This window comes from Abramis brama (assembly GCF_963993115.1).
Source record: "Abramis brama genome assembly, chromosome: 7".
Classification (NCBI taxonomy): Eukaryota; Metazoa; Chordata; class Actinopteri; order Cypriniformes; family Leuciscidae; genus Abramis; species Abramis brama.
Window position 1 is genome coordinate 38,214,557 of NC_139969.1, and position 14,542 is coordinate 38,229,098.

Sequence of the window (14,542 nt, forward strand, 5' to 3'; positions counted from 1 at the left end):
GTGAAGAAAACAATCTCACTCTCAATACAGACAAAACCAAGGAGATGATCATAGACATGAGGAAGGAGAGGAGAACTCATCAGCTGCTGATCATCCATGGGCCTGAGGTGGAGAGGGTGAGTTGTTTTAAATCCCTGTGCATCTAAATCAGTCACTTAACACCACCCAGCTGGTCAAGATAGCACAACAGCAGATGTACTTCCTCAGAAGATTGAGGAAACTCCGGCATGGCACCAAAGAGTCTCAGCAGCGTCATTGAGAGCACCTTGACCAGCTCCATCACACTGTGGTAGATTTTACTTTAGATTACAGGATTTACCTTTCTCAAGAATCAAGTGGAAAAACCTTGCATTGGCTCTTATAATACATGTACATTGTATTACATTACCAGTTTGCAGTAACACTGAAATAAGTCTGTTTAAAATAGGTCTGATAAGTCTGATTAAACTAGTCTATAGTAATCCTGAAGGCCTTGAATAGCTTGTTCAAGGTGCTTGATTAGGTTTGGGAGTGGGACCTTGAATTGAGGTCTAGATTTGAAGAACCCTGATTTAATGCTCGGGAGTTTGCAAGCTCACTGGCTGACAGATTACATTTCAAGAACCGCTCCGCTCATTCCATGCACCTCACCGGCTGACAGAATGACCATGTGTCCTTGATACGCGAGAACAAACCTCACTGGTTCTTGTGCATTACATCATGCAAGTAGTGTTGAGCTCTCATTTGATGTCCAGCTTATAAGGTTTTTATGTAAATAAAAGCCTTAATTAAATATGTTCATTATATAAAGAAATTGTGTCTCTTTAGAAGGCCCTGATTAAAATGCTTGATTAATATGGTTTACATGATAAAAATCAATATGGAATGATTGATTCAATCCAGTCTTTTAGGATGTCTTTATGAACTATATGAAGCTTAAACTTTTTAATCTTCAAATTTTATTTTTATATCTTAATTTGTGTTTTGAAGATGAATGTAAGTTTCATCAGATTGGATATAAGATGAAGTGGGGCAGTTCTAACCGAGGAAACTGAATACACTAGATAACGATGAACCAAACTAGACAAGTGACGAACTTAATCAGTAACTATAGAAGCAAATGAGTATGTATTTGGAAACCTAGATAACAAAGAAAACTAACTAAACACAGAATATTAGACCACTGATTATCAGCAGATACATAAAAATCAAACCTGCTGCAATAAAAAAAAAAATAGTTTGATCAATGTTTGTTTACCTATCAGCATCTCTGAAAAGTTCTCACAAACTGCCACTACCCATTGCCTGCTTAAATTCAATGTGAAACACTGTTCGCAGCACACTTTGCTTCCATATTCTAATATATTTTATAAAATAAAATAGGATATTCAACAAGAAAATTGTAGACTTGATCTCACTCACTGGGAATTTATTGGATTGTGAAAAGTGGTCTCTATGTGATAAATGGTTAAAAATAAGAGGGCTTGGTCAGCCAAAAATAAAAGCAATTTCAGATGTGAAACAAGTCCATTCCAATAAAATATTACCTATACCTTTTCTTTGAGATTGCATTCAAATAGGACAGAAAAAGAAAATATGTTTGATATCTTGTCGAGTGCTCAAGCTATCCATCATGGACAGCAAGCCAAATTCGTTTACCTGGCTTCATCTAAATGCGCTTTATCTCACTGAAGGAGATGCGGAGGATGGGAAACTTGCCAGACCACATCTCCAAATATATGACCCACTTTTTCAGACAGTGTGCTGCTGAACGTCTGATGGATTGATGGAAATAAACCACTGGATCATCTGGTAGTTCCAGCGCAGAGGTATCGGAGATAAACAGCCTTCTGTAGGTTCTTAAGCTAAAGTGGTTCACATATCACACAGCGATGCTCAACAACACACCTGTTCTCCCCACAAACTAAAGGAATTATTGATATTTTATTATTTTACTGCTACTTTGATCTTTGCTCAAAGCACAAAAGAAGACCACTGTACTTAAGAGCACAACAGTAATAGTGCTTGAGCTACTTGCATGCTACCGGAGTCCTTGAACAGTTGTGAAAAATACACATGTATATAATTCATTGTTATTATTTTTTCTATTATTAAAAAAATCTACAGTGATAAGTAGATTATCAGTGGTGTAAACTAGGAATATTAGGCAGCAACAGGTGTGAACCTGGTTGGCTAGGATTGTATTTTCATTTAGGCACTGTTGAGTGGAGAGGTGCATAAACTACTTTTACTGTAGATAAAATAATAATCTGTCTAACTAAAGAAACATCCTGGGATGGCCTGGGAACACAGATATATAAAGCAGTGGATACTGTTGAATATTTACTTCAAAGGTTTCTCTGATGTTTGGTTAGACTCGGGTCAGAAAGCGTCCTTGAAAATGTCTTGTTTTGTTTCCCCACACAAGCTCTTAACATCAGAGCAATGACACGAACATAAATCACAAAACGTAACATGTGCCTTTAATCTGCTAGACAGCCATGTTTGATCTCACAGACTGCGGCTTCAGCTTCAATCAAAGCCAGTGAAGAAAGATTCTTTCTATCGGCGGAAGCACTATGACGGTGCACACATACTCTGATATTGTCAGCAAAATAAAATGTTTGTCCTCGTTCGCTACTATGTGTTTTTTTTATTTTATTTTTTTATTTGGTTTCTGTGTGGTGATCCTGGTTCAGTGGAGCAATGCCACACTTTGTTGTCTTGAAATTAAATATGCTAAGAGATTATTTGTAATTGGCAGTCTGATAATGGGTTAGTAATAAATTCTAAACTCTTTATTTTTATCTCGTCTTGATAATTGCTTGGTTGATTTATTGACTTTTCAGTTAATTTATCAATTGCTATAGTTATTTTGTAACACTTTTTCATCTGAATTTAACATTTTGTTTTAGAGTTAGAGTAGTGAATAGTGACAAAACTACAAATAAAGTAACAGCAAGTAGTGTGTAAAAAGGATTGAAGAGTATTGTAACACTTACATATAAATATGGTGTGCTAAAAATAATGTGGAGCACTGGAGTCTGTGTTGAGATATTTAAGTGTTAAAGTCCCCCTGTGGTGAAAATCCCAGAGTGGATCTCTGAGCTGGTGTGAGTGAGTGGAGGCGGGGCTAATTTGCAAATTCATAGAACCGCATACTAAATGAAGCAAGGGCCCACATAGCAATTTTTTTCTGGCCCAGCTCCGGGCCACACTATCACATTTCCCTTGGCCCAAGTACCGCAAAGAATGACGGCCCTGAAGTGGCCCAGAACTGGATTAAAGACAAGGGTCACACATGGGCCATAACTGGCCCGAATCTCAGCCAGTTAGTCACCCTTAACTGGCCCTGAACTGGGCCAAAACAGGTTTTATTATTGGTACCAATTCTCAGCCATAAGTTAACCATATCAACGCCACCCTTTAACCAGAAACCCCAAAACTGAGCCATAACCCAGCCTAATCTTACCCAAACCATGTGAACAAATAAGGCACAAGAAAATTCAATTCTCAAAAATAGTTTATTTAACAATAGGCACAAGCCAATAATAATAAATTATTATTATTATTATTATTATTATTATTTTTTTTTTTTAGAACATTCAAAGCTTAACATCTTATTACCACCTCACAGTGCATTTAATTTCAAAATGTTCTGGTCTGTCTTAAACAGTAGTTTACTTATTGTAGTAATGCACAAGCCAAAAAAAAAAAACATTTTTCAATTCTAACTAAATGAATCTATCAATGAATCTAGCACTGAAATTTAAACATATTATAATGTAATTTTACTCTCAACAAACATAAAGCAAATGAAAAAAAATTACTTAAAACAAATTTGCACAAAAGAATGTTTGTATGTGTGAGGGAGAGAGTGATGCTATCCTCAGGAAGTGAAGTACAGCTCTGCAGCCCCTCTTTTCTGTGTTGGCCCAGGGGTGCGTTTCCCGAAAGCATCGTTGGCCAACTATGGTCGCAAGTTCCGTCGTTACCAATAGAGTTCAATGGACATTGCGATGAACTTGCGACCATAGTTGGCCAACGATGCTTTCGGGAAACGCACCCCAGATCCGGCCCACATCTGGACCGTGTGAAATCCACATGAACCAGATTTGGGCCAGATCTGGGCTGAAACCATAGACAGTAAACGGCTGAAACTATGATGCTGTTTCAGGAGCTGAAGCCATCTTTGTATTGTTGCTTCTTTCTCCTGATCAGTGGCATGTGTCAGACGATTTTTTCCTCACAGCAGCTAAAAGACAAAATACTAAATTAATAAATACATATACAAATATTCATCCACCAACTGTAAATAAATTTAGGTAACAAATTAAAATAAGGTTGCTTCGGTTACATTTTATACAGGAAATGATTGCTTATAATGTGGCACTATTGAATGACCCGCAGGCCGGTCAAAAGCACCCCGGTCACGTCAGTCTGTACTCGCGTTCTCAAGTTCAGGGCAGTGAATCAGCTACCATAGGTAAAAGTTCATAGGCAAAAAATTCAGGTATTTAAAAAAGCTCCAAAAAAGAGATGTTCTTCTATTTTTTAAAGATTGCCATTAACCTGCCAAAATAACCTTCGTACCCGCCACGGTCGATTTTTAATCGAGGTTAAGGTTAAATAAAAATACTAAAAAAATGAGAGAGCTGTAAACACATCGCAGGCTTGATCTATTGCGGCATGAGTGCAAAAGAGAACCCATGTGGTTGCATATCTGCTGTATGTATTGCATTTAATGTTAGGTCGTACACAATATATAGACTGTAAAAAAAATAGGGTCGTGCACAAAATAGCTTCACTTACCTGAACAGCGGTTCGGTTTGTCAGACGTCTTCTTCACCCTTCAGCGGGAGAAATTTCAAACGACGCATCACGTGAACCTCATCCACCAACCAGAAAGCTGCTGTTACCGTGGAGATCGCACAAAATAAACAATAGTTCACTGCACAGTTAACTGTACATACAGTGAGGAAAATAAGTATTTGAACACCCTGCTATTTTGCAAGTTCTCCCACTTAGAAATCATGGAGGGGTCTGAAATTGTCATCGTAGGTGCATGTCCACTGTGAGAGACATAATCTAAAAAAAAAAATCCAGAAATCACAATGTATGATTTTTTAACTATTTATTTGTATGATACAGCTGCAAATAAGTATTTGAACACCTGAGAAAATCAATGTTAATATTTGGTACAGTAGCCTTTGTTTGCAATTACAGAGGTCAAACGTTTCCTGTAGTTTTTCACCAGGTTTGCACACACTGCAGGAGGGATTTTGGCCCACTCCTCCACACAGATCTTCTCTAGATCAGTCAGGTTTCTGGGCTGTCGCTGAGAAACACGGAGTTTGAGCTCCCTCCAAAGATTCTCTATTGGGTTTAGGTCTGGAGACTGGCTAGGCCACGCCAGAACCTTGATATGCTTCTTACAGAGCCACTCCTTGGTTATCCTGGCTGTGTGCTTCGGGTCATTGTCATGTTGGAAGACCCAGCCTCGACCCATCTTCAATGCTCTAACTGAGGGAAGGAGGTTGTTCCCCAAAATATCACAATACATGGCCCCGGTCATCCTCTCCTTAATACAGTGCAGTCGCCCTGTCCCATGTGCAGAAAAACACCCCCAAAGCATGATGCTACCACCCCCATGCTTCACAGTAGGGATGGTGTTCTTGGGATGGTACTCATCATTCTTCTTCCTCCAAACACGTTTAGTGGAATTATGACCAAAAAGTTCTATTTTGGTCTCATCTGACCACATGACTTTCTCCCATGACTCCTCTGGATCATCCAAATGGTCATTGGCAAACTTAAGACGGGCCTTGACATTAAGCAGGGGAACCTTCCGTGCCATGCATGATTTCAAACCATGACGTCTTAGTGTATTACCAACAGTAACCTTGGAAACGGTGGTCCCAGCTCTTTTCAGGTCATTGGCCAGCTCCTCCCGTGTAGTTCTGGGCTGATTTCTCACCTTTCTTAGGATCATTGAGACCCCACGAGGTGAGATCTTGCATGGAGCCCCAGTCCGAGGGAGATTGACAGTCATGTTTAGCTTCTTCCATTTTCTAATGATTGCTCCAACAGTGGACCTTTTTTCACCAAGCTGCTTGGCAATTTCCCCGTAGCCCTTTCCAGCCTTGTGGAGGTGTACAATTTTGTCTCTAGTGTCTTTGGACAGCTCTTTGGTCTTGGCCATGTTAGTAGTTGGATTCTTACTGATTGTATGGGGTGGACAGGTGTCTTTATGCAGCTAACGACCTCAAACAGGTGCATCTAATTTAGGATAATAAATGGAGTGGAGGTGGACATTTTAAAGGCAGACTAACAGGTCTTTGAGGGTCAGAATTCTAGCTGATAGACAGGTGTTCAAATACTTATTTGCAGCTGTATCATACAAATAAATAGTTAAAAAAATCATACATTGTGATTTCTGGATTATTTTTTTTAGATTATGTCTCTCACAGTGGACATGCACCTACGATGACAATTTCAGACCCCTCCATGATTTCCAAGTGGGAGAACTTGCAAAATAGCAGGGTGTTCAAATACTTATTTTCCTCACTGTATTTATGCAACTGTGTATATATATAAGTTTTTAACATGATTTTGTGGTTCTTAAACTAAAGAGTATGGAAAACTTTAGACTATTTTGTATGTGAATTAAGTTTTTTTTATTAGAAATTCATAAAAACAAATTAAAATAAATAATTTAAAAACATGTAACTCAGTTGTCATGTTAGGAAAATGTATATTTTGTTCAGGTCAAATGGATTTGGGAATTTTTAAATGATTATTGAATTTTGTGAACACTGCTGAAAACTAAATGCTATATTTATAATTATTTATAATTTTTTCTGGACATAGCTTTTTTCACTGACTCAAAAGTCAATTCATATTATTATTGTTATTAATTCTTAAAATCATTTCATCTCTTTCGTAGTTTTGATAACTGCACTATCCATGGACAACACTTTAAACTGTTTTATTTCTCCCGTGAAAAATTGTGGTGGTGGGGGGGACATATAGTAGACATATAATAGTAGCGGCCTAAATACATATAATTGTCCCGTACACAAAGTATGGCCCATAATCGCTACACTGATCTGGGCCACACACCGCCCATGCACAATAGGCCCAAATGTTGTCTGCCGTCATGCAGTGCCATCATCGCCACACTTGGCCCACAGTTGGCTGACATGATCTGGGCCACACACCACCCATCCACAATCGGCCCAAATGTTGTCTGCCGTCATGCATGCAGTGCCATCATTGCCACACATTGCCCACAGTTGGCTGACATGATGCATGCCAGTGCCGGCAACAGGCCAGCAGTGCCATGATGAGGCCACATTTGGGCCAAGTCTGTTTGCTATGTGGGCTATTTTAAGGCAGGAATATTTTTTTTTTCACAGGAAAAAATGTTTAATACTGTATGTCATTTTGGTGATCAAATATGAGTTTTAAGGGATACAATTATTGACTACAGGGGGACTTTTGTGGGATATTTAGTATTTAACCAGAGATTTTGTTTATTTAGTACATAATTGAATGCATAAAAACAGCTTTGAAGTGCAAAATATGAATGGACGAATAATAGTGTGGGATAGAGCCATGTCTCCTGTTCATCTGATGATTCACTTGCAGCACTTATCCAAACAGAGCTGCATTTCCCAAAGGCATCATAAGCATAAGTAGATCATAAGAAACCATTGGCACCATACCCTCTTCGATCCACCCATTCTCCAAACCGCTTGTCCTCTGAAGGGTCGTAGGGATGCTGGAGCCTATCCCAGCATCTCAGGCTGAAGGCACGGAAACAACCCGGACAGATGGCCAGTACAATTGGGAGTTATTTCACAATAAACAAATGGAAACTCACATTCATTGCCAGTCCGTTACAAAAAATAACTACAGTTTTACTACAGTAACCATTGTTTGACTAGTATTTGACCATGGTTATTTTTAATTAAAGGTGTACTTGTATCTTATAATACTAACATGCACATGTAACAAGGTTACTGCCCCAGTGAGAAGCTAAAGCCAGGCTCAGACTACAGGAGTTTAAGGCCAGTTTATGCCAGATTTACCCCTCCCGACATTCAGAGAAATAAATCGCGTCCAGAGCATCGGTCGGTTCTGATGTTCAGGCCAGATTATCTGGTAATGTGAGACATTTTTTCTGCTCAAATCTTAAACCTCCCGATCTGCTCAGGGCCGTCCCGACAATATCAAACATGTTTGATATTTAGGATTTTTAATCAGGATGATTGCGACTATGATTACTTACGTACTTCCACAATAGCCAATGAGAGACAAGTCTTTAAGGAGACGGAAGTGAAGGAACTTTTGAAATGGCGACCGCACACAACAAGCAGCTGTACAAGTCCAGTAGACAACGGATAAAACCAGGAACAGCTAGTCGAAATGTGGGAACAACACAACTGCCTTTATAATGTCTCCTCACATGTCTACAGCAAGTTGCCACGACACAGTATCCATTTTGTTTACATCCACTTGAGATCACATGTGGTGTTAAATCTGGCACGATAATCTTAAGAATATTTGAAGTGTGTGATGCGCCACAATTTTTTAATCTGGTAGTGTGTACAGGTTTGAGATTTGAAAGAAAAAAATCTGTGAAGATTCTCCTTATGTGCGTGATACAACAATCGTTTTCACAAAAGATTTCACAATCGGTTAAGATTGAAAAACTCCTGTAGTCTGAGCCCGGCTTAAAGGTGATTTTTTTTCTTTCTTATAGTGAACATGTTAAGTGGGTGTAATTAATCATTTTATCTTTAGAAATTATGATTTAAAAGATCAGTTAAGTTTAGAAGTATTGTTATTGTTTTTGGTATTGATAATACTTGCCTTGAAAGTATCGGATCGAAAAGCAGTATCGTTCATCCTTCAAGCGTGTCTTCACACTAGACATCACTTCAGTATAGCATTTGGAAAAAGTGCTGTGTTCAGTTTGAAATCAAGTGGAACTTGGAAAAGATTTGGAAAAGGTCAGTGGGTGCGTGTGGACCCCCACCACTGCACATTTTGTGTCTCCCTCATCTAACACATCTGATTTAGCTCATCAGCTCATTAGTAGAGATTGCAAGACACATTAAGACTGATAAGACTTTTTACGACCCTAAAAGGAATGAAATGTATAAACGTGTCTAATTTTCCTATCTCATGATTTTCCTTTTATGTGGTTTGGCCTATGTATTCAGCTCTTTTGGATTAATGTTTCAGACTTGCATACTATAGTTGTTAACCAAAATCATGTGTAGCATGTTTAGTCCATTAAACTCCAATCTTCGTTCCCCATTTGTTAATTTACATTACATTTTGCTAACTTTGTGACACATTAGTATTATATGAATCTTGAAGATTCTTTTGTTAAACACCCAATCAAATTACATATTCAAAGGCCTGCTTGAACAAAAGGTCGTAAAGAAATTCCCTCCAAAGGGAACAACTTCTTCTTGCTCAGAACCCTCCAGAGGGTGTGACATCTTCACGCTTTAAAAATCACTGATCACAAGATCACGTCTCTTAGTCCATCCATCCATCCATCCATCTTCTTCTGCTTATCCGGGGCCGGGTCACAGGGGCAGCAGTCTAAGCAGAGACTTCCCTCTCCCTAGACACTTCCTCCAGCTCTTCCGGGGGGACACCAATGCGTTCCCAGGCCAGCCGGGAGACATTGTCTCTCCAGCGTGTCCTAGGTCTTCCCCGGGGTCTCCTCCTGGTGGGACGCGCCCGGAACACCTTCCCAGGAAGGCGTCCAGGAGGCATCCGGAACAGATGCCCGAGCCACCTCAGCTGGCCCCTCTCGATGTGGAGGAGCAGCGGCTCTACTCTGAGCTTCTCACCCTATCTCTAAGGGATCGCCCAGCCACCCTGTGGAGAAAGCTCATTTCGGCCGCCTGTATCCGGGATCTTGTCCTTTCGGTCATGACCCACAGCTCATGACCATAGGTGAGAGTAGGAACATAGATTGACCGGTAATTCGCCTTGCGGCTCAGCTCTTTCTTCACCACGACAGACCGGTACATCGACCGCATTACTGCAGAAGCTGCACCGATCTGTCTGTCAATCTCCCATTCCATCCTTCCCTCACTCGTGAACAAGACCCCAAGATACTTGAACTCCTCCACTTGAGGCAGGAACTCTCCACCAACCTGAAGTGGGCAAGCCACCCTTTTTAGACTGAGGACCATGGCCTCGGATTTGGAGGCGCTGATTCTCATCCTAGCCACTTCACACTCGGCTGCAAACCGTCCCAGTGCATGCTGAAGGTCCTGGTCTGATGGGGCCAACACGACAACATCATCCGCAAAAAGCAGAGACGAAATTGTGTGGTCCCCAAACCTGACACCCTCCGGCCCCTGGCTGCGCCTAGAAATTCTGTCGGACCCCCAAGCATGTGCCAGTTTGCGGCCTTGTCTTTCCATTCACCAAAGATCCTCTGACTCCCACTGGTTCTCTCTCATCATGACCACATCAGCAAAGATCAACTGGAGCCTCAACAAATTACATCAGGACAGTTTAATTCAAATGGGCGAGACATGCAAGTATCGAACTTAGTCTCATTATTTGATACATTATGTATCCTTACCCCTTTTTAAGAACCCCTTTTTAATATATATATATATATATATATATATATATATATAACCGCTCTGGAGAAAACAGTGTTCAGTTCTCATATAATGGTGTAAATGCTGTCAGATCAATAATATTGTTGAATATTAAGTGTCCCCAACTAAGCAAGACAAAAGCCAAAGGAGACAGTGGCAAGGAACCAAAACTCCATTAGTGACAGAATGGAGAAAAAACCCCTTGGGAGAACCCAGGCTCAGTCGCTCAGTTCTCCTCTGGCCAACGAGCGAACAGTGAATGATTATGATCCAGGCAGCATTACAGGTCAGAAGTCAGATTAGATCAGAACATTCAGAATATTTATCCAGTTCCATCTGGTTGAAGATCGGAGTTATCACGCCGGTATGGAGATGAGTTTGTTGAGGATCAGTGCCCAGATCCGGCTGACTACAGTAAATCTCGGAATAAACTGAAAGACTAACATTAGCATAGATAATGGTGTCATCCTGGTTTGAGAAAAGTTGCCCTTGAAACAGCGATCAATGAAGCAAGCAATGTCAACCACCTTATTGACTTTCTCAGAGGAGTATCGGTGTTGCAGATCATCCATCATTACCTTTTTCATTTGTTTTGTAAGGGCATCATCTTCCTCATTTTCATTCAGTATGGCATTGAGGTGCTCCATAACAGGCTTCAAAGATAACAGAGTGGTCTGTGTTTCAGAAGAAGTCATTTAGAGGCCCCAGAAGTTCACAGACCGTCTCCAAAATGTGCACATCACTGTCTTTTGGCATTCAATGCCATGAGCTTCTGTCTGCTGCGAGCACTGCACTGCTGTTCCAGAAATCTCTCAATCATTTTGAAAGTGAACCCCCTTCTCGTCACTACATGATGAATGAGTGATTTTTCAGGAATGTTCAGGATTGCCTGATTTTTCTTAAATTCTCTTTCTTTTCCAGCTGCGAGAGCTTCCCTGTATACCATATATATACAGGATACTCTTACAGCTGAGTCAACGCTTTGAATTTTGAGCACTTTGGCTATAGCTAGATTTAAGTTATGGCCAAAACAGCCAAGCCAAACACAGAGTAACATGGTTGGTTGGTTGCATGGTCTGTTGTGATGCTAGACAAACACTTTTTCATGATTCTTCAGTCCTGCAGTATGTTTACAGATAAATCTAAGATGTTGTCAGCTGTGTGGTCCTCTGGGGGAAACACAGCTTAGAGGCAGGAGGACTTCAATTCCCAATCTGGAGAGAGGAAATGCTCTGTAAAGCTGATGTTTGGTTCTCCACTACCTCCATTGCTGGGCCAAACATCGGTAGTTGCAGAAAACCACACCGCTTCTGCCAGTTGTTTCTGCACCTAGCCCTGACTTCTGTGTTCTTTTGTTCTCATCTTAGGGATTTCATTCTTTAAAAAATTCCCAGACAGGTTTTATATTTTATGTTATTGATTTCATGTGAAAACATATACTACTACTGCTAAGAATAATATCAAATAATGCTATAAAATTGATTACTGTTATTTCAGTGTTGATGCACATATACACGTAAGGACAGATAGAGCGCGAGTGTGTCACACACACACACACACACACACACACACACACACACACACACACACACACACACACACACACACACACACACACTCTCACACACTCTCTCTCTCGTACAACACACAAACGGTCTGATTTTTTGTTTGTACACAATTGTGGAAGACTTAAACTAAAGTAGAAGTGATACCAGCTATATTTCATTGTTGTACTAAATCACAGGAACACAGTCTGCTCTCCCCAGCTTTGTGAAGTAACGTGAAGTGGGAAACTAGCTGATGTTAGCTAGTTACTTAGCCATGTTATCTGCCTCGGTAGAAAGCCAATAGTATTTATTTCACCAGTGCTAAACATGCTAGCTCTCTTAGTTGGTTGCAAATGTTCATTTGAAAACAGTGTTACCATTAACACACTGCCTCCTCTAGTAGCCACTCTTCTTAACACATCTTACAAGTTGGATGTCCTTGGGCTTCAACTCGGGCTTGAGGAGCGGTTAAACAGAAGATGGATGCACGTTTTCTCAGTCCTGTTAACAAAGCTCATGTGCCATTTAAAAAGCATGTTTAAAAGCATGTCAATTCCTTTGTTTTCCCCTCAAGAAAGTGTTTATTTTAAAGAAATGGCTGTTTATATGTTCAAATAATTGATACTTGTGACTAAAAAATCACTATATATTTAGGCAATGTGTATTTTAATAAAAAACACAAAGCCATTTTTTCATTTTAAAGAACACCGAAGCCACAAGTTTATAATTTTTTTGCATCAAATAATTGTATAAATGATGGACAAAACAAAACTGATAAAAACAGTGGTTTAACTTTATTCAATATTATTTACCTGATTTCAGGTATCTTATCGTGCCAAGCAAGGAATGACCCACTTCGCTGTGGTGAAGATAGCAGCGGTTTGGATTCTGGCCTTCCTCCTGTACGGACCGGCCATCTTATTCTGGGAGCCGCTGACCGGCAGGAGTCGTGTGCCGGATGACGAGTGCTTCGCCGAGTTCTACTACACCTGGTACTTCCTGCTCTCTGCTTCAGTGGTTGAGTTCTTCTCGCCTTTTTTATCCGTGGCTTTCTTCAACATCAGCATCTACCTCAGCATCCGTCGGAGGAGGCTCGGCAGTAAAAGAGAATCCCCTTCTCCAAAGCGCCAGGATGCCTCGGCTCTGTACGGGAAGAGGACAGGCGTGAGCGTGCGGATCTACTGGAACTCACTGACACTCAAAAAGACTGAAGACAGCAAGAAGAAGAGCTCGGAGAGCGACGGTCTGTCCATGCGGTGCGTTCAGCGCTCGCGTCTGAGGCAGGACAAGAAGATTGCGAAATCCTTGGCGATAATCGTGTGTGTTTTCGCAGTGTGCTGGGCGCCGTACACTCTGCTGATGATCGTGCGGGCGGCGTGCAGAGGAGACTGTGTGTCGCATCACTGGTACGAGGTGACGTTCTGGCTGCTGTGGCTAAACTCAGCGATCAACCCGTTCCTTTACCCGCTGTGCCACAGCAGCTTCCGTAGGGCCTTCGTCAAGATCCTGTGCCCTCGGCAGAGGACTACCATTCCCCTGACGGACCGTCCATCCAGCGCACACAGATAGTGTCTGAATCATCAGCACATGTACTGGAAACAGTGTTTAAAAAAAGAGGATTTAAGTGCCTATACATTTAAAGGAATGTTCCTGGTTCAAAACAGGTCTGTTGACAGCAATTGTGAAGCATAAAAAAAATCTTTTAGATTTATAATCCCAAATTGCAAGTTTATATCTCGCAGTTATGACTTTTTCCTCTTTTTTCTTTATACACCTAGAAAAGTAGTTGCACTTCAAAAAAGTATTCTAAATGTATTTTATTTGGGGAAAAAATTACAATTTTATTTTCATTTATTGTGTAGGATTTTCTCCCATCTAGCGGTGAAATTGTATATGACTACCAACTGAATATTACTTTCTAGCCCCTCCCATTGCGAGGGCGTTTTAACTCCTATGGTGGACGTATTATTTCAGATCTGCTGGCATTTGTGAGTAATCTCCCCCTTGCATTCGTCACAGTGCCACTGAGTGTAAAAACATGTATGTCCCTCTTTGGCTAATGTATTTTCAAGATGGAGGCACAACATGGCTTCCGCCATTCGAGCGACTCGCTTGTATGTATTCTAAATGCCAGATTCTACGCTTACCAGAATACTTGATTAGTTGGTAGAAGTAATTACACATTAATGAGCACATATAATTTTGAAAGAACAAAGTGTTTTTTGCTAAGAATCAACTTAAAAAATTACACAGTGTAGCTTTAAAGTGGTCATGACATAGACTTTTAATCTCACAATTCTGACTTTTTTCTCACAATGGCAAGTTTACATCTCACAGTTCTGTCTTTCTATTATGCTGTTCTGACTCAATAAC

At 40.5% G+C, this 14,542-nt stretch overlaps 1 protein-coding gene across 1 annotated transcript in view; it reads left to right on the top strand.

The window, feature by feature from the left end:
* LOC311087540 (histamine H3 receptor) overlaps positions 1 to 13,738 on the top strand; it is a gene marked incomplete at its 3' end in the record, with an annotated part of 30,419 nt that extends 16,681 nt beyond the window's left edge. Inside the window, exon 3 of the mRNA XM_084120866.1 lies at positions 12,992 to 13,738. Within this exon, the coding sequence (XP_083976992.1) occupies positions 12,992 to 13,738 (747 nt within the window). The remainder of the gene's footprint in view (positions 1 to 12,991) is intronic.
* Positions 13,739 to 14,542: the final 804 nt, after the last annotated feature.